Here is a 22,083-nt window from a genome sequence, read left to right on the forward strand (position 1 = left end):
CAGACTGTAGGAGGCACTAGACTATTAGATTATGATTCTGGCTGAAGACACAGAATTGAAGAAAACAATTTATCAGGGTCATCTACTCTAGGAATCACTGACCTAAATTTTTAAGATACCAATTTATGAAGAATTAGCTCTGAAAACATTTAATAACATCCTTATCACATTTGAGTGTTACCAAGGCAACAAGAATAGTAGAAAGATTGTTCCAATAGAAAAGTAAATAAAGCCAAAGCCTTCTGTGCAGTTCGGGAATTAAAAGAGAACTTTGTTTAAAATGTCCTGACAGTACTGGGAGCAACAGAACTCACGTTCCTAAAGCTATGAATTAAAATACACATCTGTATCATATTTATATCTGGCATTGAACTGTTTCATTCCACAAATGCCATCAAATTTGTGTCCAAAATATGGATCAAATCCAGATACTCCAGAGTGAACTGACATTTTCTTCCTTTTCTTAACATCTGCAACACTTGGCTCAATTTTCCTTTTATGTAAGCCTTGCTGTGGGTCTACGTAAAAGAGCAGACCGAGATAATAAATGACGTCACAATCCAGATGTTACTCTTCTGAAACAATTAGTAAGTCATTCTAACAGAGCACTCCCTGGGGAATCTCCAGTCCACCTCGTGAGTGCTAGCATCTCATTCAGCTGAGGGAGCACACGTGTAACACAGGGAATCTCTCTCTAATGTGGAGACCGAAAATTGCCCCATCTTCTATCTCAGATCTTGCTACATTATTAAAATATTTGCTGTTGATTCCTAGCTTTCTTATTTGCATTTTTCTCCTGACCACACTTGCATATGATTCAGCCAGAATATCCTGAACTTACATGTGAATAGCTTTACATATCTCATCCGCAGTCTTCCCAGCTTTCCTTAAAGTTATGGCAAGATTTTTGGCCCTGTTTGCTTCTAGCAACGTCACTTTGCTCGATCCCTTCTGTGTTATCTTCTGTTTGCTTGAAGACAAATCAATGGCAGGACCTTGAGCTTTTGTCTTGAATATTTCCTCAAATTCATCCACATTTAAATCCTGGGGAGGGGAGAGGCAGGACATTGGCAAACTGGATCCTTCTTAAAAAGTCAGTCTGAAAACCACCATTTAGCTTTGTAAGCAAAACCCTTATTTTTTCTATCAAGTATGTGTCTTTGCTCATGGCTTGCCCTGTTTTTTCTGTTTTTGTTAGAGTGCAACATCGACCCATAAACATAAGTGGACACCTTAAGTGGACTGACTCCAACAGCCAATTCCGTTACCTTTCCATCATTAGCTTGCACAGGCAGCTGCCACAGAGTACAACTACCACCAAGCAAGGCACTGAGTTATTCACTTACAGTTCAGTCAAGGGATTTTAGGCCCCTTTATAAATTAAGACAAGAGATTGTATCAGATATAAACGTGGGTAATTTGACAAGTCTGAAAAACTGGAACCAACAGGTAAGTTTGTTTCGGTGTTAAAAAAAAAAAAGGTTGGAAACCATAAACCTTTTTCATACTAATTTTCAAAGAACTTTTTGAAGACTCCTTGTATTTTGTGTCATACACCGAAAATGCTCAAAACTTTACTGGGGCTGGTGCTGTGGCATAGTAGGTTAAGTCTCCACCTGCAGTACCGGCATTCCATATGGGTGCCAGTTCGAGTCCCGGCTGCTCCACTTCCCTACCAGCTCCCTATTAATGGACTGAGGAAATAGTGGAAGGCAGCCCAAGTCCTTGGGCCTCTGCACCTGCTTGGGAGACCTAAAAGAAGCTCCTGGCTCCTGGCTTCGTTTTGGCTCAGCTCTGGCCATTGTGGCCATTTGGGGAGTGAACCAATGGATGAAAGATCTTTCTCTGTCTCTCCCTCTCTATAACTCTGCCTCTCAAATAAATAATCTTTTTTTATATAAAAAAATTACTCCATTTACTCCATTTTACAACACAGTTTTAGAGCCACCTTACAAAATAGCATACCATTTTATTCTTTGCTTTTATCCATTAGTTGTCTCTTTCTATCCAGGCACTTACAGACATCAGTACTTTATTACATGAAACCTGCAGGAGGATGGAGCATCCTCTGTGGCTCTGCTGCACAGGGGGCCCCTAGTTTCTAACCAACGAGAGAGATACCTCCAGAATACGCTCGTCGTCGATTTCATTGAAGACGGTGCCATTAATCTGATTGGGCTTCAGGGCTACCCAGTTAAACACTGGCATTCTGAACTTCGTCTTGATTGGCTTCTTAATTTTCACAGCTGAAGATATCACAAGAGAATAAAATGACAATCCCATCAAGGCTCTGAAACCCTCAGGGACAATCAGACAACAGTCCTTGCAGATGACACTTCAACACTGGAGGAAGGCTGGCAAGAGGTGCCCCGTGTTTACAAATAATGGGAAATGCACAAGGTTTTGGCCTGAGCATCTGAGGCTGTCATTTGGTTGACTGACACAGCAGTGTATTAAAAGTTTTCCAAGGGACTGGACTTTTTATTTTAATTCAGGTAATGGCATTGTTGCTTTATAGTTATAAAATATTAAGACAATATTTCAGACATTGCTTGGGAGCAAAAATTATTGTGAGTATTATTAGATAGTAAAAATGGCAAAGAATGTCAAATTCTTGCTATTACACACACATATTTACCCAAAAGTCTTTAAAAATGATCAGAGACTGCAGAGAGTGGCCGCCTAAACCTCCGGGAACATGACATCAAGAAGACTGAGTTTCAGCCATGACAATGGACATTATACTGGCTGCTAAGCTATTCCAAACAGACTAATGGCAATGGCCTATATTGGAAAATGTTTAAGATGACTGGGGGGGGGGGGGGTAGGGGGGTGCCGGTGCTGTGGCACAGAGGATAAAGCTGCTTCCTGCAGTGCTGGCATCCCACATGGTTCGTGTCCTGGCTGTTTCTCTTCCGATCCAGCTCTCTGCTATGGCCTGGGAGGCAGCAGAAGATGGCCCAAGTGCGGGGGCCCCTGCACCCACGTGGGAGACATGAAAAGAAGCTCCAAGCTCCTGGCTTCAGATTGGCCTAGCTCTGGCTATTGCAGCCATTTGGGGAGTGAAGCAGTGGATGGAAGCCCTGTCTGTCTCTGCCTCTCAAATAAATAAATCAATCTTAAAAAACAAAAACAAAACAAAACAAAAAAAACAGAAGGGTACTTAGAAATCAAGCAATCACTTTGTTTCTCAAGAAGGGCTATGGTTTCCCTCTCTCCTTTTTAAAAAGCAATCAGCTCGGTCTGAGTAGGAGATGTGAAAGAATCTATTACAAACACTGCAAACCTCTCTCTAGAGAGATGAGGTCTACCTTTAAGGGGCCTGAGGAGTAGCAACCCCTCTCACCTTTGGGGAAATGAGCTCAAAAAGGCAATTCATTTAAAATTCTGTTTGTGAATTAAACATCCTAAGAAGCCTTCCTAAGCCACTTAAGTGAACACACTGACTATCCCCTGCCTGTCCACCACCTTATTTGGGAGCTTAGCTATTTACCATTATTAGCAAGGGAGGGGCCTCTTGAGTGCTTCTATGCAAAACAAAATGGAAGCAACTTACACGGAGCTCTTGTCTGCCTGCCTGCCTCAGCTGGTGGTGACTGAGACAGCGAGACAGGGACAGACAGTGCCTCTCATTCCTCCAGAGTTACAAAGGTCACAGGGACAGGTAACTGCATCTGAAGAACCCCCACAAAAGCATGCAGGAACACAGAGACACAGCTTTTGCCAAACCAGCCATTTCTAGCACCAAATGGGACACCTTCGTTCCCACTGCCCAGCGGAGTCAAAACCTTGCCACACTTCATGCCTGTCTCTGCTCCCCAGGAAAACCAGCATGCTCTCTATGGATGAAGAACAGATCTTGCTTGAGTGTGACGCTTCAGCATGCTGGCCGTCCTGGGGGACAGGGGTGGGCTGTGGAGGTGTTGGCACGGGGAACAGGGAGGGCTCTTATCGTCATCTGCGGTGACAGGTGAGGCTGCTGCCGTTGGCTCCTGACCTTCCCTGCACAGACACTGCAGGCTCTGGTGCTCACTAGAAGTCTCTGCCTTTGCAGCCGCATTCTTGCAGCTCTTTAGCAGGAGGTCAGAACGTTCCCCTTGGAATGGTTCTCCTGACTCTCACTGGGGTACCGGGGTGGGGAAGATCACGAGAGGAACAAAGGTGACCACAAAACGCAAGTATTTTATACTTCTGCATCTCCAGAGTTCAGTCCCAACAAAGTGGCTCTAGGTGGGTGGACATTCCACAGCATGAGCCAGAGAGCAAGAGGAGGGGACTGGAAATGGGACACCGGGCAGCTCTCCCTCGTCCACGTTTCCTCAGAATCAGCCTAAAATTTAGATTGCAGCCTCAGTTCCAACTATGAAAATGAAACCCCTCAAGGAAGAGGTCCTCCCCTCAGAGGGAGAGGAACATGGCACATGAATCCAGGACGTCTGCGGAAAGGACAATGACCTCTTCTCCAGGAGAACTGTCGTGTGTGGGCAAACCTCGAGGAACAGCCGGCCAGCACCCAGACTCCCCGCGCACACAAAGTCAAAATGCAATGGATCGAAGTAAGATGGGGTGAAAAGATGTCAAGGCACAGTGTGACCAACACAAGGCAAATACCCAACACACTCAGTGAGGAGCAACCTACAGAAAAGCTTGATGGGCCCATCTTTTGTGGAAGCAGAAAGAACAGAGAAAATACAAAGAAAAAAAAATTAGATATGGTTAGAGTCAGGTGGCCCAGCAGTTCACGCACTTGTAGAGTTTCCTGCTTCTTGGACACATTTCACAGAGCAGCACAGAGCCAGAAACTCACTCCATTCAGGCCTGCCTTGAAGACTCACTTATTCTGTTTTTGTTTTTGTTTAAATCCTTTTCAGAAGAGGGAAAGAAAAACTTTTATTGCAGCGGTCCCAAACAGCCACAGGGAACTGTGCTATGCAATATAACATTTTTTTAAATAAACAATTCACTGAGATTTATATTCCCATTCTGAAGAAGCAACCACACCCTCCTAAAAAGATAGCAGAGGATACAGACTGCCCAACAGACAGGCGTGGGCGCTCCACCCTGCGGCAGGAGGCCACACTGCTGCCGCACAGCTAAGGAAGGAAGCCTCCGACTTCCAAGGCAGAGTTCACACTACTAATACTTTCCTCCTAAAATGCCAGCGTTCTACTGGAAAGTCACGGGCATCTCCTGCTCACTGGCTATCAAGGAGAGGAGGCGTCCAGTGGGTCCAGTGATGTCACCGTTTTCTGACTTCTCGGGAGCTCGGGGCCTCTCTGCTCATAGATCTCCTAGGTCTTTTGGTTCTCCTGGAACATTCTGATTCTGTCTGGCCTCTTGTTCCCAGATACAGAGAGAAGAGCAGAGTGTGTGTTAAACGGCAAAACATCTCACAAACTGTGCTTCACTAAGTACTCACAGCCAACTTAAGGATGAGAAATAGAGATGAAAGCCCTTGGAGAAACTGCCTGACCTCAAAGCTGTCTACCACTCGGTGCTTGCGCTTGCCTTGGCATTCTCTCCCTCCCTGCCTCTCAAATCCATGCATTTTTAAAACATAGATGAATTTATGCAAATAGATACCTGTATATAGTATGTCTAATTCCAAACTTAACCTGGCAGGGCCCCTGCACAAAGACCTGCCTCTGCTGGCCTCTTTTGTTTGCCAAGGCAGCTCCGAGTTTCCCGTTAGAGCTCAGGTGAGTGGAAGCAGATGCTGCGTCACACATTAGCTCTTGCCAGAGCGGAGGAAAGCAGTACCAAAGGAGCCATCACAGCAGCCACATCTCTCCCAGCCCCTCCAGGCTCCACACTCAGCCTAAGCAGGGAGGCCAGGTGCACAGGACAGTCGGGGCCTCCACACTCAGCCTCTGAGAGCAGCCCGGTGAGCAGCCGTGAGACTGTTTATTTACATTCCACCATCCAACAGCTCCACCAGGATTCTCCTCCAACTGCTCTCCTTCAGAAGCAATACAAGTTCTAGAAGAAAGTGGTAGAGGGGGAGGAGCTTGAAGGGTACAAATACATCAGTGATTTACTGTGGACGTTAGGTTGAGCAGACGCCTTGTTTGCTTCTTTGACACTCTTACAGGAGTCAGAGTGGAAGTCACATCATGGATTTGTTGTGTGTGTCGAAAAGGGCTCGGATTCCTACGGTGAATCAGCTCTGGTAACTGACCGGTAAAGCTGACGGGACCCTTTTGGAGGGACGAAGATTAGAGCTAAGACTGTGCCTTGTACTTTGAGCAAAAGCCTCCAACAATTACTGTAGCCTTGGAAATGGAGGCCATCAGAGTGGTTCTTCCTCGGAAACAGGAGACTCACCAACAGACTATGGCAGACAAAGAAACAGAACCACCTTATGTCACTGGGATGACCAAGCTCAGAGCAACTGCAAATGGCCAGGGACTATTCTATGACTGGGAAGTGGCTCGTCACATTGTAGAAAAGAGTAAAAATTCATGCCCATGGGTCAAAAGCCAATTCCAAGGCACTGTAAGAACTCTCCTGCTCTCACGTCTCCCCGGTGCTCCCTGCCCTGTTTTGTTTCTGCTGAGCTGGGGATGCTGCTCCTGGTTTAGCAGGAGACAACATGAATTATTTGGGAGGAGTTCAAGCCATGGAGTCATTGCTGTTGGCAGCACTTCCTCTTGAAGCTTGAGTTTCACCCTAGCAAATTCTGATGTCATCAAACACTCAGAAGACATGCTTGGAAGCCTGTACCAGACAATGACCCATAAAGGTATTTTCCCCTTAATAGATGACACTGCAAATAACTTAAAGGATAGAGAGAGAAAGAGAGCGAGCGAGCAAGAGAGAGCGGGCCGGAAGTGCTCAGTATCTGGCCTACTACAAGTGTCCAGGAAGTGTCTGCTGAACCTGCCAAAATGCACTGATCCTAAGGAAGTCCCTTGTCTTTCTTCTCTTCTCTGGATGGGACCAGTGGAAGGCAGAAGAGGTGTGCAAGATCAGAACCTCTCCCTAGGGAGGGCTGGCCAAATGCTTCCCATGATAATGTCCCCTTTCCCATGGCTACACCGGCAGGAGTATTCTCACACTTAGAGACACCTGTCATTCCAAGAGACATGGACTGCAAAAGAAAGGCTTTAACTCTCCAGAGTCAGGACAAATGAGTATTTCTGGCATGAGAACCTGGGTTTTCATTCTGTGCTCTTACCTGCTAATCCTGAGTTGAAAACCACTGTAGGTGAAGATGATCCCGGCAGTGGGGGTGCAGAGGGAGGAGGGGGTGGTGGCAGAGGAGGAGCTGGCACAGTCTCAGCTGCAGGACCCGGGAGAGGAGGAGGAGGAGGAGGGGGTGGGGGAGGTGGGGGCGGGGGAGGAGGCGGGGGAGGTGGTGGCATTGGTGGTGTTACAGGACCATTTTGCACTAGCAAGGAGAGAAGAGACAAATTGAAAATACAGGAATGGTTTTCCAGCAGTATGTCATGTGCATATAAAGTACCTGAAAACAAAACACTTACAAGGAGAAAGGGTCGCTTTCAAAAAAACCATAAAAATTTCCCTATTCACAAATGCAACACTTGTGAAACACTTGTGAAACACTTGTGAAACAAAGACCTATGACCTGGATCTCAAAATGCAAACAGTTCTTAAAATCAGGACATAAAAGAAAGGATTGGCAAAAACAGACAAGGCACACAAACCGACAACTGGTCCACAGAGAAAGACCAGTGCCCCAATACTGCCCTAAGCACCCCAGCCAAGGCTTCTCACCTGCTTCGGGTGTGTCTGATGACGGAGGTAGTGGTGGGGGAGGAGGTGGCAAGGGTCCCGAGGAGGTAGCCCCCGTCAGCGGTCCCACATAGTTCACTTCTGACCCTGCAGACAACGCGCCAGAAGCCAGGACTGGCAGAATGGCAATGTCCCCGTCCCCTTTCTTCTGAATTTTAATGGTTCCCTGTTTCTCCAGTTCATGAATCTTTTTTTCCAGGGTAGACTGTCTCTGAATGGCTTCTTCTTTTTCTTTGACCATTTTTCTTAATGTGTGAACTTGGGTGTTTGCATCTTTGTAGATTTCCTGCAAAAGAGTCTATGGTCAAGGGTTTGTCTTCACGTGGCATTCACTCATTATCATCAGGTTGGGAAACTGAGGATAAAGACACGACACTAAAAATGAGATGAAGGGTACACATATGAATAGGAATTCTATAGAACCCAGCCAGAATGGGTAAAATCCCACTAATTATTAATGACACCAATAATGCATGCAATACATTTCAGCAATTGCAAGTGTTAATGAAGTCCTTTCCATTTCATAAATGCAGCCAACTCATTTCTCCCCACAGGTGGAAAGGAACACAGCAGAGATGGCTCCAAAAGCCGACTTCGGCCCTAAGGGTGAACTGGTGGTGCAGAATGTTTTCCTTCCACTTAGTTTAAAATTCTTGGTAACTCCTAGGTAGTGTATCAGCTAACAGTAGGCAAGAGGTCGCTAGGTCAGACTTGGACAGAAGTCAGACCAGGATCAAAACTCTGCAAGCCACAGGAGAGCGTATTCCTCAGTAACCAGGGGCTGGCTGCCCTTGAGTGCACGGCTCTGCTCCTCATAAAGGCCCCTTGACCAAGCTCAGGACAGGGACTATGCCATTCTCCCTCTGGTAATGCCATCAACAAAACGGGCCAAAGCTTCCCTCCACTAATTACTGACTTCTGTCTAGGTTTTTGGCAGAAGACAAAGGAGCTACAATTTCCAATTCAAAAGGCTGTCCTGGCTCCTTTTTTAAGGGGCCCACCGAGATTCCAGGAAAAGGATTTCTGGAGCTGAGTGAACTTGCTGCGCCTTCTACATGAGGTCTCTCCCCACAGCCTCCAGCAGGCAAGGGCGACATTCTTCACACCCTGTCTACTATTAATCATCTAAGAGTCTGAACTTGAATTGAGTCCATATGCTACAACTTGGTCTCGACGGTGTGCCAGAAAATAAATTTCCTCGAGTTAACTGCAGGACATGTCAGAGGAGAAAGCAACACACACAGGCATGACAACCCTCACATAAAACGTGCTGTTTCATTCACCATGATGCGAAGGCCAGCTATTTGCCTGCAAGCCCCCCAGGCAGGCATTTTGGTGTTTTATGTTCTGGACAATTCCAAGCACACGGATGGCACTCCATAAATACCTGACACGTAAGGGAAAGCAACACCAAGGCCAAATAAAACAGCTGGGATTATCTGATAATAAAATGCATTGGTTTTGCTTTGCCTTCCCCCACCCATTTTTTTTTTCTTTTGGTGAATGCTGTTAGGTCTAGTCTGTGTTGTGATTTCCCTGTTTCCACAGCAACCACCAAATCTCAATTTGAGAAGAGGCAAAGCAAAGCAAAGAAATACACCGAAGCCCAAGTCCCAGTAAAAACAAATGAGCGGCATGAATTAAATCCATGCTGTGTTTTCATTCCCAGCAGCATGTGCAATCCACAGAATCAGCTCAACCTCCTCCAGAGGGGGAGGTTGTTGGGCCCAAAATCAGTGATAAGGAAATAGAGAACCTCCAGGATTTGGCTGCACAAGCGCGTGCATCTGTCCCCTGCCTGTGTGTACTCTTCACCTGGGGACCACCTGTAGCATGTGCCCATACACACACTGCACCGATGCACTCCTCGGAGAGGAGCATACTCCACGTCCACCTAGTCTAAGCACAGCCCGGTCCCCAGTGTGCCCACCTGGGGCAGCTGTCATCGTCACACTTACTCGGACAACATCCAGCTCCTTGTTCCTCTGCATGAGCTGCTTTTCCAGTTCCACGATTTTGGACATGGCTTCATTCTCTGTGTCTTGCAGTTTCTCAGATAACTGTGAAATGTTTAAAAGGGAGCCGTGTCACAACACAGGGTCATTCGGATCAGGTGCCCGGTTCTCAGAAAGCAGAGCTCCAAGACCATTAGGGCCTGTCAGAGCCGGTTGTTCTCTGGAAATGTCAGTATTTCTAATATGGTTCTGAATGCAGATTTGTTGCTATCAGGAATTAATAATTTATTAAGGTTATATTAAAAATGCATCCTTAATAAAATCTACAGGTCAACTCCTTAGTGTTTCAATCTACACATTGTGTCTGCTTCCATTTCTTCAGGGACCAGTAATGATAGAGAGATCAGTAAGGGACGAGGGAAACGGGAGTCCACTTCCACAGCTTCCCAAGCAAGGGCATCGAGCAAAAGCTTTCCGAAAGTATTGATTCAGAAATTTTGGTTGTGACATTCCAGGTAACCAGTTGAAACAAAACAAAAACTACTGCTTGTTTTAAACCAAACTGATCAAATATTGAGCACTATTTGAGAGACAACTGAAATAAACAGGTGGCCTGCTGTAAGTAAATACAGAAGTACGGCCATGCAGCAGCGGCTGTTCTGCACAGCAGTTGAGATGCTGCTTGGGGCACCTGCACCCCTCGTGCAAAGGCTTGGGTGGGAGTCCCAGCTCCAGTGCCAGTTCCAGTCGCCTGCTGATGCATGCCCTGAGAGACAACAGCTGACTGCTGTTGAGGTACCGATGTGGGGGAGATCCGGATAGAGCTCCAGTGCCTGGCTTGGGGCCGGGGCAGTCTCTGCTATTGTGGGTATTTGAGGAATGGATAAGCATATGGAAAATCTCCACCCTACCCCAATCCTTCAAATAAAATGACATTAAGTTTAAAAAAATTTTTAATTTTGTGAAAAATGGAATTAAGTTTTTTAAAAGTATGGTCATGTAATGTTGGCAGTGGTTTCAAGAGAAACACAGAATGGGTCATTTTACTTTATGCCAAATGCTCTTAAAATTTACCTATTTCTGATTTTTTACATCTCAATGAAAATAATCCTAAGCAAAGACAAGGTCAGGAGGAAGCATGGAGATTTCTACTGTTCAGACTGAATCATTTAAGTTCAGAATTATTGAGCCTACAAGTTCTCTTCCGAAGTGGAAGCCGACCAGCTCACTGGAGCACTTACAGAGGGTTTCTGGATCACTCACTTGGCCTAACCACAAACCATGAATATGCCCATTTGCAGAGTGATGGGAAAAGGTAGAGGAAACCAAACACACGCAGTACTCTTTAAAAGAAAAATGTAGAGGAAAATAAATGAGCTGTTCCATGGGAAAAAATAACATTCCTCCACAAAAGGGACAACTCAGTTCACAATCAAGTGAAGTACACATCAGAAGTTATCAAAAGAATTTGGACCTCATAATACTGGAATTTCTGAGAAACACCATTTTTCTGTTCATTTTCACAGTACTGAATGCTCTGTTCAAAACATGAACAAGTGAACAATCTCTGAGGACCTACAGACTAATATTCAACTTGGAAAAGTCCCTCAAAGAAAGCTGCATCCCTGTTGGTACAGAGCTGACATCACACTGGGAGGACACTTCCTCCACGAAGTATAGTCAGGTTATTTAGCACAGCAGCTAAGGGACCCCACATCCCACATGGGAGTGTAGTTCCAGGCTCAGCTACTCTCTTTCGGATTCAGCTTTCTGCTAATGTGCACCCTAAGAGGCAGAAGATGACAGCTCTACTACTTGGGTTCCTGCCCCTGACATGGGAGACCCGGATTGAGCTTCATGCTCCTGACTATTGTAGATATCTGGAGAGTGAACCGTTGGTTCAAGTCAGGAGCTGGAGCTCAGGATTGAACCCAGGCACTCCAATGTGGGATTTAGGAATCTTAATCAGTATATCTTAACCACTAGGCCAAATACGTGCCCCTGTTTAGAATTTGAATAGCCATCAGACAGGAATGTTCAGACCTGCATCACAGAGTTAGCTAATCCTGCCCATGGCCCTGTGTGAACATATTTAAGAAGGTGGCTAAATTCAAGAGATACTCCTTTGACTCAGACCAAATTCCCATATTTTATATCCTCCCATCTTGCAGGTGATGTCAATCATCTAACTCTCCATAACCGAAGTCATCAGGAAACACAACCCAGCAGAACCTAGCAGGCAAGCAGACAGACTTGATTTTGTTTTATGTAACACATCTGGTTTCTTTGAAAGACCCCAGAGTGGCTTCTGACAGCTCTCTATCCTAGGTTAGAGCTCATTGCTACACTTCAGCTCCTTTAACTTATTGCCATAAATGCTTGTCATTACTTCTGCTTTGCACCCAGTTGAAATGTCAGCAATTTTTCCCATTCTGAGACCGACTTACGTGAGAGATGTTCTCTTCCAGTTCTTCCACCCTCTCCAAGGCTGCATTCTTGGTTTCAGCATCTTCCAGCAGAGCTCCTACATCAAACACATTGTCCAAGTAAGCCTGAATCTGTACCTGCAGCTTGTCACTCTCTGTGTGTTTCAGCTTCTACAAACCAGAACGTGACAGAAGACGGTGTTAGCTTCTCTGAGGAAGCAGAATATACCAAGAGTCTATGCATTCTGTTTGCTCGAAGAGCCCAGCTTTTCCACAAGAAGGCTGAAGATATCATCTACCTTAAAAGAATTGTGGAGTAACAGCCTGAGGGAGGACCACCAGATTACATTCTGGTGACTACACTCTCCCAAACACACACACATTTTCCTCCTAATCCTTCCTGCTCCATGTAATTAGGTTGTAACCTAGAACATCTGGGTGTAGGTGAAATTGGGACAACAAAAAACATCCAAGCAGCTCCCAAAGGAAACAATGGCTAGCAACGTAAAACTTGAGGGTTGTCTGTGTAACACGAGAGACTAGAGGGAGTGGGACCTTGCCTAGAAGTGATGGGGTTGCAGCGAGGCCAGAGGGTTAGGTGGAATATGGGGTAGACACTGCTTGAGTTTATACTTAGCCTTCAGGCTTATTTTAGCAAATTCCTAGGGCCTATATCCCATGATTTCTTCCCTAAGGTAGAGCGCCCAACAAAAACAGCTCAGGGCTCCCAAAGCACAGATCAGAAACCTTTCCCCAGCTTGCTGCATCCAAGGTCAAGCATCAAGAATAAACTCAGCTACCTTTAAGATGATACTAGAAGGCAGCCGGCACTGTGGCATAGTGGGTAACGCAAACGCCAGCAGTGCCAACATCCCATATGGGTGTCAGTTCGAGTCCCAGTTAATCCACTTCCCATCCAGCTCCTGCTAATGTGCCTGGGAAAGTAGTCCCTGGACCCCTGCACCCACATGGGAGACTCAGAAGAAGCTCCTGGCTTCAGATTGGCTCAGTTCTGGCTGCTGTGGCCATTTGGAGAGTGAACCAGCAGATGGAAGATCTCTCTCTGCCTCTGCCTCTGCCTCCCTGTAATTCTGCCTTTCAGACAAATAAATAAATCTTCGCGGAAAAAAGGATGACAATAGAGGTCAACAATCAGTAAATCTTCCCTACATGTCATAGGTTATGACCTTCCCTGGAGGAAAGATGAGTGGTGAGAATAGTATCTGGTACGTGGATGATGTCAATAAACATTTATTGAACAAATCAATGACTACCTATAAAAAAGTACTTAGGTCACTACATGCTTATAAGATAGCTCTTCTAATCACACGTATCCATCAGGATCCAGAATTAACATAACACAAAGCTAAATAAACACTGAGTTTTGGGAAAAAAATCTTAAATTTTGAAAAGGTATCCCACTCTATAAAAGTTCTCATGAAAATAGATATTTTTCCTAGGTCTAATATTAACTTCCATAATTTAAGTCTTTTCTAAAGACATGTGTTCTATCTTAGTTTGAAAGAAGGAGGTACCTTTCTCTGAAGGGAGGAGAGAACCTCCACTTTGACTATGACCCTGTCGAAATATGATCAGAGTCGGCGAACTCAAAAGGCCTCCATAGCCTTGGCAGCTCATGACAAGAGCTTAGGGTAATTACTGATGCCATAAACAAGAGTGTCAATTTGTTAAGTCAACAACAGGAGTCACTGTGCACTTACTCCTCATGTAGGATCTCTGTCCTAAATGTGCTGTACATTGTGATTTAATGCTATAACTAGTACTCAAACAGTATTTTACACTTTGTGTTTCTGTGTGGGAGCAAACTGTTGAAAGCTTTACTTAATATATGCTAAATTGATCTGTATATAAAGAGAATTGAAAATGAATCTTGATGTGAATGGAATGGGAGAGGGATTAGGAGAGAGAGTGGGAGATGGGAGGGGTGTGGGTGGGAGGGAAGTTATGGGTGGGGGAAGCCATTGTAATCCATAAGCTGTACTTTGGAAATTTATATTTACTAAATAAAAATTAAAAAAAAAAAGTAAGAACTTAAAAAGATTTCTGAACAAGGGCAAAGTCTAGAAAAGAAAGTGGAAAAGAAGCCTAACGGGACTTGAAACAAGACTCTCGGCAAACAACAAGGGTCCACTGATTTATTACTACCTGCCACGAAATCAGGAGCCTAAAGCAACTTCTACTCAGATACCGCAAAACTGAGCTCAGCACACTGTTAGGAATCTACGCTCTCAAATGTTGGTTCAGATACTGCTACTATCAGAGCATGTGAGGAAAGAGGCTAGACAGCCTTGGATCTAAATGCAAATAAATAAATAAAAATCCAAATGCTGCCAATGACATTAATGAGCCTTTAATAAACAGACAAATTATTCAACAGCTCTTCAGTGGAGATCTATTATGCTTTGCCCTAAGTCAAAACTTTATGTGAAGTTAGGCCTGTCTACTCGAAGGGCAGCCCAGCTGGCCCAGTCAGCAAGTGTGTCAGGTGAGAGTAATTAACTCTGCAATTCTGCTCCCCCAATAAGCTGGGTCTGTGTAATCTCCTGGCTTTATCCCTAATGATGACGGGCAGTTGAACTCTGGAAATGTCCAAGGGAAGTGTTTCTATCATTTTCTTAGCTAGAAACATCCTTAAAATCGAGGCCAACAATTCTATCCCTGTCACTAGCAGTCTTCCAAATTCAACCGGACCACTCCCATCCGAAAGAGTAAAACAAAATCTGCCTAAGAGTCAAGGGACAAGGAGCCAGCCTGTGTACACACACAGCAAAGCAAGTCCATTTAGGGTATTCGTATCAACTTTCTGTTTGCTAATGGAAGAACCCCAGGGAACGGGCTGAGCACTTCTGCAAGGCAGCAGAAAAAAGGGAAACTTTAAACCTCCTTCTCCCAAGAACTAAAAGTGGAACTTCCAAAGCCACAAACACTTTAAGCAGAATTTAACAGCTCCAGGAGCAGGTCTCCAGTGTCCACTCCCTCATTATTTTTTTATGCTCTAAGTGTTTGCTCATCATTCTACAGCAGTCTTGGTTTGACCCTCCCTGCCCAGATGGGGTCCCCAGGGTAACCAAGAATGCAAATCGCCCAACAGCTCCGGAGAAGCATGCAATACGACTTGACCCAAACAGGGCTCAAAGGCAGAGCAAAGCTACAACGAGGCTGCAAGAGGTTATCTGACTCCTGTTCTAAAAGGCCGCTGACAAGAGACAGCTCGAGGTCCCATGAGGTCTGAGAGAACGCAGCTTCTCTGGCAGTTTACATCACTCAGATATGTTCCCGCAGATTAGGAGGACAGTAGTTGCCTGCGCAGAGCCTTCGTGTCATTTAGTCACAATGGAAGTATTCCTTGGAGGGCAGCAATAACTCGGTGCTTACGAAGGTTCCAGCCATACTCACGTCCAAGTATTCATCCAGGCCTAACTTGGTAAATTCATATTGAAGGTGAACTCTGAAATTCATGTCTTCCACCGAATGAACTACAATGTTAATGAACTGCATCGAGGCCACCTGAAATGAAATTGCCAAGGCGTTAGATGGGCCTCAAACTTTTTTCTGTTTAACATGGGCATGTATTTTCAACTGCACAAATCAAGTCTCACCAATGGATTTCTTTCTCTGTCATTTCATTGGATCTTTGAAAATATTTTAATAATTTTTTTAAAGTGAAAAACTCCTAGAGGTACAACAATAAGATACCACTTCACACCCACTAGAATGGCCACAATGAAAAAGAAATATAATGACAGGTGTGGGCAAGAGTGTTCCAGAAAGGAAATTCTCACCCATTGCTGGAATAGAAAATGATGTAGCCACTTTGAAAAGAAGGAGTTTCTCAAAATGTTAAACACTGAGTTACCACACACTCCTAGTTTCTAACCAAAAGAAGTAAAAGAATATGTCCACATAAAAATCTGCACACATATGTTCAAAGCAGCACTATTCATGATAACCTACAAGGGAAAGAATGCAATGTCCATCAACTGATGGATAAACAAAATGTGGTCTATCTATACAGTGGAATAGTATGCAACAAAGAATAGAGTAATGATGCACATTAAAAAACAGACAAACTTAAAAACATGTCACATGGGAAAAAAATCACAAAAGACCATATATTGTCTGAATCCATTCATATAAAATATCAGAAAAGGCGAGACTACAGAGTCAGACAGGTTAGTGGCTGGCTAGGTAAATGAGACATGACGGCTAATGGGAAAAAAGTTTCTTTTGGGGTCATGACATGCTCTAGAGTAGATTGCAGTAAGGCTGGGTCAAACCTGTGGCTCTTCTAAATATACTTTGAATTGCACACTTTAAATGGTAAATTGTATGATATGTTCATTATATCACACCAAGGCTATTCTTAAAAAATCATACAAGTAAAAACAACAAATTGTGTAAAGTATTACAAGAACACTATACAAAATGTGAAAATTATTACAAGAACATTTAAATCACCAATCATCTCTGTAAAAGGTAATCCTGTCTCAAAATTCACTGTGTGTCCACCATACCCACACTGAATAACAGATCTTGGACCCACCTTTCCATACAGTCATCCAGTTTACATTCCATAAAAGCTTTCTCCTACAACTGCATCAGGACCCTAGGATCTCCTGCAGAGAATACCTATCCACAGGTTGATAAATAACACAAAAGTCCAACAGATCCATTTGTCTTTTAATGGACACTGTCAGTCTACCTAGGGTGAAAGGATCTTACTCAGACTTTCTCCATGGCTATAAGTCAACAGAGTCTCTGGAAAGGAAAAAAAATGATTGACAGACCTGGTTCATACTTACTCTGAAAACCTACGTGGACTGGCACTGTGGCATAATGAGTAAAGCCACTGCCTGCCATGCTGGCATCCAATTTGGGTGCCAGTTCAAATCCCAGCCACTCCACTTCCAATCCTGCTCTCTGCTATGGCCTGGGAAAACAGCAGAAGATGGCCCAAGTCCTTGGGCCCCTGCACCTACATGGGAGACCTGGAAGAAGAAGCTCCTGGCTCCTGGTTTTGGATTGGCCCAGTTCTGGCCACTGCAGCCATTTGGGGAGTGAACCAGCGGATGGAAGACCTGTCTGTCGGCCTCTCTAACTCTGCCTTCCAAATAAATAAACAAATCTTTAAAAAAAAAAAAAAGAAAAGAAAATCTACCTACTATTTCTCTTTTCCAAACCCAATTTCCTTCATGATTTTTAAAAACTGCTCTCATCTAGCATTGTGGTATAGCAGGTAAGGCCACTGCCTGCAGTGCCAGCATCCCATGTAGCATGATTTGTGTCCTGGCTGCTCCACTTCAGATCCATTTCCCTGCAAGCGGCCGGGGAGAAGCAACGAAGATGGCCCAAGTGTTAGGACTCTGCACCCACGTGGGAGACCTGGATGAGGCTCCTGGCTTCCACCTGTTCCATACTGGCCATGGTGGCCATCTGAGGACAAAACTGGAGGATGGAAGAGCTCTGTCTCTCCTTTCTCTTTGTGACTCTGCCTTTCAAATAAAGAAATACATCTTAAGATTTATTCTTCCATCTGCCAGTTCATTTTCCAGATGGCTGCAACAGTATGAAGCCAGGTGCTTCATCCGGGTCTTCCACATAGGTGTTGGGGCCCAAGGACTTAGGCTGTCTTCTACTGCTTTCCCAGACCATCAGCAGGGAGCTGGATTGGAAGTAGAGCAGCTAGGGCTCGAACCAGTCCCCATATGGAATGCCACACTGCGGGTGGTGGCTTAATCTGCTGTGTCACAGTGCTGACCCCAAATAAATCTTAAAAAATAAAAAGCCATTTGCATCATATATCACATTAACTTTCCCTGTGAAAACATGTTACATATTAGGTATCTCTGGAAGATGGTAAACTCTGAGTTACAAGAGGACTTTGTAATTTACTTTAAAAAAAAAAAAAAAAAAGGACTTCAGTTTCTCCAGTTAAATGAGCTAAAAAAAAACAAAAACAAAACAAAAAAAAAAAAAACCTTGTGTTTTCCTTTGTCCAAAAAAAATATACAGAAAAGAGGGAAGGGAAATAAATCTTATACTCTATGACAGAAATACACATTATGAGGATTATGTTGTTTGGGAGATATTAATTTTCTGTTTGTACTCCCACTCATTTGCTGGAGGAAAAGTGTGGCTGAATTCTGACATCTTTCCATTTCTCTTCTGAAAACAGGTCTGAATGATCTGCTGAGCTTTATGATCTACCTAAGAGGCAGCTCTCTGTAGGTGGCATATGAATTCAGTACAGAGAACTCGTGAACTAACAGCGTCTAAATGAGACAGGTAACTCAATGCATGTGCAAACACATAAATGAATTCACAAGCATGAGGCCCCAGTTTGTACATGGAAAATGCAGGTATTTTAAAGGCCTCAATATAACTTCAGCAGAATTCCAATGCTAAATCAGTCTCATAAAGTCTCATAGAAGAGTGAGGTGAACCATGTCTAGTGGTATGCACTGTGATAAGCTGGAGAGGATATCTTTTTTTTTTTTAATATTTATTTAATTATCTGAAAGGTAGAGTTACAGAGAGGCAGAAGGAGAGAGAAAGAGAGAGAGAGAGAGAGAGATTGATTGATTGACTGATTCTTCTATCTGCTGGCTCACTCCCCAAATGGCCACAACAGCTGGAGCTGGGCCAATCCGAAGCCAGGAGCCTGGAGCTTCTTCCAGGTCTTCCATGCAGGTACAGGGACCCAGCATTTGGGCCATCTTCTACTGCTTTCCCAGGCCATAGCAGAGAGCTGGATTGGAAGTAAAGTAGGCGGGACTTGAACCAGTGCCCATATGGGATGCCAGCACTGCAGATGACAGCTTCACCTGTTATGCCACAGTGCTGGTCCCAAGGATATCTTTAGACTAAAGGGCTGCTTCGTTCCAGCGGCTGATTCTGAGCAGAGATGGACACCTAATGTCATCAGACAGCTTCAGCTTTCAAGAAAAGCAGACGTGTATTTTTATACACAACATCCAAATTTTCACGGAGAGTCTTTGCCAACAGAATAAATGTATAAGCCTATCTATCTGTTGGCTTCAGCCTGGCATCTTTCAGTTTGCCACCTTACCGCTGATGGAACAAGTAGGTTGTCCCTGAGCGGGCACAGGAGAGAAACTGGTAATATGAACCAAGACAAAGACCTCTTCCATATTTATCACCAGGGCCCAACATAGCCTTAACTTCTCTGAAAAGTCCTAATGATAAGAATTAAAAAGTCATTGTAAAGCACTCTGACTCACAGATATTTCTCCATCAAAGATTTCATCTTTCTCACTGATTTTAGAAGGGGCATAAGGATAGGATGCATGTAAAATTTGAGGACCCAGTAAAAAACACTTCACAGAAAACAGAACTCTGCAAAGCTATGTGTCATGTTTCACAGTCACTGAAGCAATTCAAATTAAAACTTCGCTTGGCAGCCTAAGCACAGGCTTAGTGATATACGAACTGACTGGGGCATCTGCCCCAGTGTGGAGAGAAGTGATCGGGAAGGAAGCCCTGGTCAGGATCTGCTGGGACCACTGGACTAGGCAAAGGCCTGCACATCTGGGCACACTCGTGTCTCAGGAAATTCCAAGAGTTTCTACCTTCAGTCTGGGATCACAGGTTAGGCCTATGAACGCAGAAGGGCTAAAACACCTTTTGCTGTTTCTCTTCCAGGAGGCTAACAGGATGGCTGCGGAATCACAGGTTCTTGCAGGTGACCTAACCTATAAGGAGACCCGCTGCGTTCCTGTGACTGTGTCCTCAGGGACGTTCTAAAGCAGGAAAAACGATCAGAGGAAAAAGCACTGCTGCCTAGGTGGGGGAGACATGCAGCCAACTGTACAAACCGAACCGCTTGGGTCTTTGACAATTCAGTCTGGAGAAGGCCACGGGACAGGGCTGCAGGAGGCAAGGAAAGGTCCAGTTTCTTAGGATTTCTTCTAACTTCAGGATTCTGACCCAGCTCTACCAGCAGCTGAAGTTGGCAAGTAACCTCCAGTCCCAACTGTGTGCCTTCCCCATGTATTTGCTACAAACAATCAGTACTTTCAACCCTTTTTTTGTGTATGGTGAACAGAGCAAGAAACAAGTGCTACAGAAGGTAAAGAAAGATGAAGAGGGGCATTCTAGATGGATCCTGTAGCACATTAAACTCAAGTTCCTGTCCTCTGGAACACACATACGTGTGAGTGGAGTTAGGGACAAAGTGCTGAAACTGACTTGACTTTAGTGAATGCAGTCCTTAAATAACTCACCATAAAATCGATGTTATTGTCTTCATTCCTGAAGTGTTCCATCAACTTCTCAAAGCGCTGTTTTTCTCCACAAACCTGAAACACACATTTTTGATGTGCATGTGACATTCCAAACATAAGCATTCCAAAATTAGATGTAGAAATTTCAACATTAATAATTATTTCCAGAATAGCTCTTGTTTTCTTCTCTCATGCACTATTTATTTCTGTTCTAAGCTAGTGAACCCACAAACAGTTCCATGAACTGGGACCAAGAGCTGATCCTTGGTTTCTTTTGTACGTTCTCTTCATATTTTGAAATTCCTATCATATGTCTTTTTCTTTCATTGTTGTCTTTGTAGTCCCATCAATTTTTTAGTACACTTTCAGAATCTAAGGATATAATTCATGATTTAAAAAAAACAACCATACTTTTCCTTTTTAAAAATACTTTTAAGACACACATACTGAAAGATCTGGATAATTTAATACTTTTTACATTTCTTGAAAGGCAAATTTAGAATATTCTTAATAGATCTAACTGAACCAAGTAACTTGAATGCAGAAGCTACAACACAGAAGTACACAGTTTGGGGAGCTGTCTAAGCCTGTGTAGGCTGAGTTTAGATTTGCAGTACTTCATGTTATAGCATCCTAGAGCCCTGAAACAACATTCAGCTCAAATTATTGCTTTCATTGAAAAGCAAAATAAACATAGCAAACGCTGGGAACCCCAGGCCCGCCAAGTGCTTGTGTATACGTGGAATTAAATACATGAAGTTAAAAACAGAGCCAATGAATGATTTTTACCAAATCACAACCCTCTGGAAACTTATTCCCAAAATCAAGGATGACCTTTAATTTGGTCAATGTCCTTGGCTTCCATTTTTGGAGCAAACTCCTATTTCCACTTGGTTTATTCATTCTGCCTCCAGGAATATTTACCTGAACTTCCTATGGACTACATGCTGCAGTAGTGAGACACAGTCCCTGGGTCAACATTTTACAAACCACAGTCTCACATGGCAAACTCTAACTTTTCTGATTCCATGAGCGGTCTTAGAAATACTCCTATCAATCATCAAGAATTCTCCTAAAATGAGATTTCACAGTGTTATGATGAAGTCATTTAATACAGTCATGTTGTGCTCCATGTGAACATACACATGCACAAAGTCCCATGAAGGCAGGAACTTTATCTGTTTTCTAGATGAATGCTTAGCATGTTGGAAATTCTCAGTAATATTTGTTGGACTGCACTGCACAGAGGACAAATGAGTAACTGTCAAAATATACTTCACAAAAGGGTTAACACATCTTACAATGAGATTCCGTCATACTTTAGAGCAAAACAGGGGCCATCAGAGACTGTAAACAAGCACCAGGAGTCGATCAGCAGTAGCTCTGTGCCTCAACTAGGAAGTTAAGGGCCTTCTAGTCTAAGAGCTGTTTAACAGTTCCAACAGATTAAGACCACAGACTATGCTGGTTACCACTCTCCATTTATCTATACATGCCTACCAAAAAATAATTTCAGAAGGCAGAGGAACATTCAAGAGGAAGGGACAAGGTTCTGAACAGGAGAGTATAAAGTAGAGCCTTTAAAAAATACACTTGCCCAACCCACCCTAGAAAAAACTAATTCTATAGGACAAGGCTGGAGTGATATGGGCAGGCACAATTTTAAAGGCATTACAGGGGTGG

General features: G+C 44.0%; 1 protein-coding gene across 10 annotated transcripts in view; it reads right to left on the reverse strand.

Annotated features, from left to right (window-relative positions):
• FMNL2 (formin like 2) overlaps positions 1 to 22,083 on the reverse strand; it is a 333,150-nt gene that overhangs the window by 22,569 nt on the left and 288,498 nt on the right. For 5 of the 10 annotated variants that reach the window (XM_051849553.2, XM_051849545.2, XM_051849549.2 and 2 more), the window contains 9 exons: positions 20,401 to 20,475; positions 15,554 to 15,664; positions 12,158 to 12,307; positions 9,714 to 9,815; positions 7,738 to 8,041; positions 7,178 to 7,390; positions 4,640 to 4,660; positions 2,122 to 2,246; positions 842 to 1,044 (listed from right to left, as the gene is read on the reverse strand). In XM_051849553.2, the coding sequence (XP_051705513.1) occupies positions 842 to 1,044; positions 2,122 to 2,246; positions 4,640 to 4,660; positions 7,178 to 7,390; positions 7,738 to 8,041; positions 9,714 to 9,815; positions 12,158 to 12,307; positions 15,554 to 15,664; positions 20,401 to 20,475 (1,304 nt within the window). The remainder of the gene's footprint in view (positions 1 to 841; positions 1,045 to 2,121; positions 2,247 to 4,639; positions 4,661 to 7,177; positions 7,391 to 7,737; positions 8,042 to 9,713; positions 9,816 to 12,157; positions 12,308 to 15,553; positions 15,665 to 20,400; positions 20,476 to 22,083) is intronic. The other 5 variants (XM_051849554.2, XM_051849548.2, XM_051849552.2 and 2 more) reach the window with 1 other exon arrangement.

Source organism: Oryctolagus cuniculus, chromosome 3 (genome assembly GCF_964237555.1).
Source record: "Oryctolagus cuniculus chromosome 3, mOryCun1.1, whole genome shotgun sequence".
Taxonomy (NCBI): Eukaryota; Metazoa; Chordata; class Mammalia; order Lagomorpha; family Leporidae; genus Oryctolagus; species Oryctolagus cuniculus.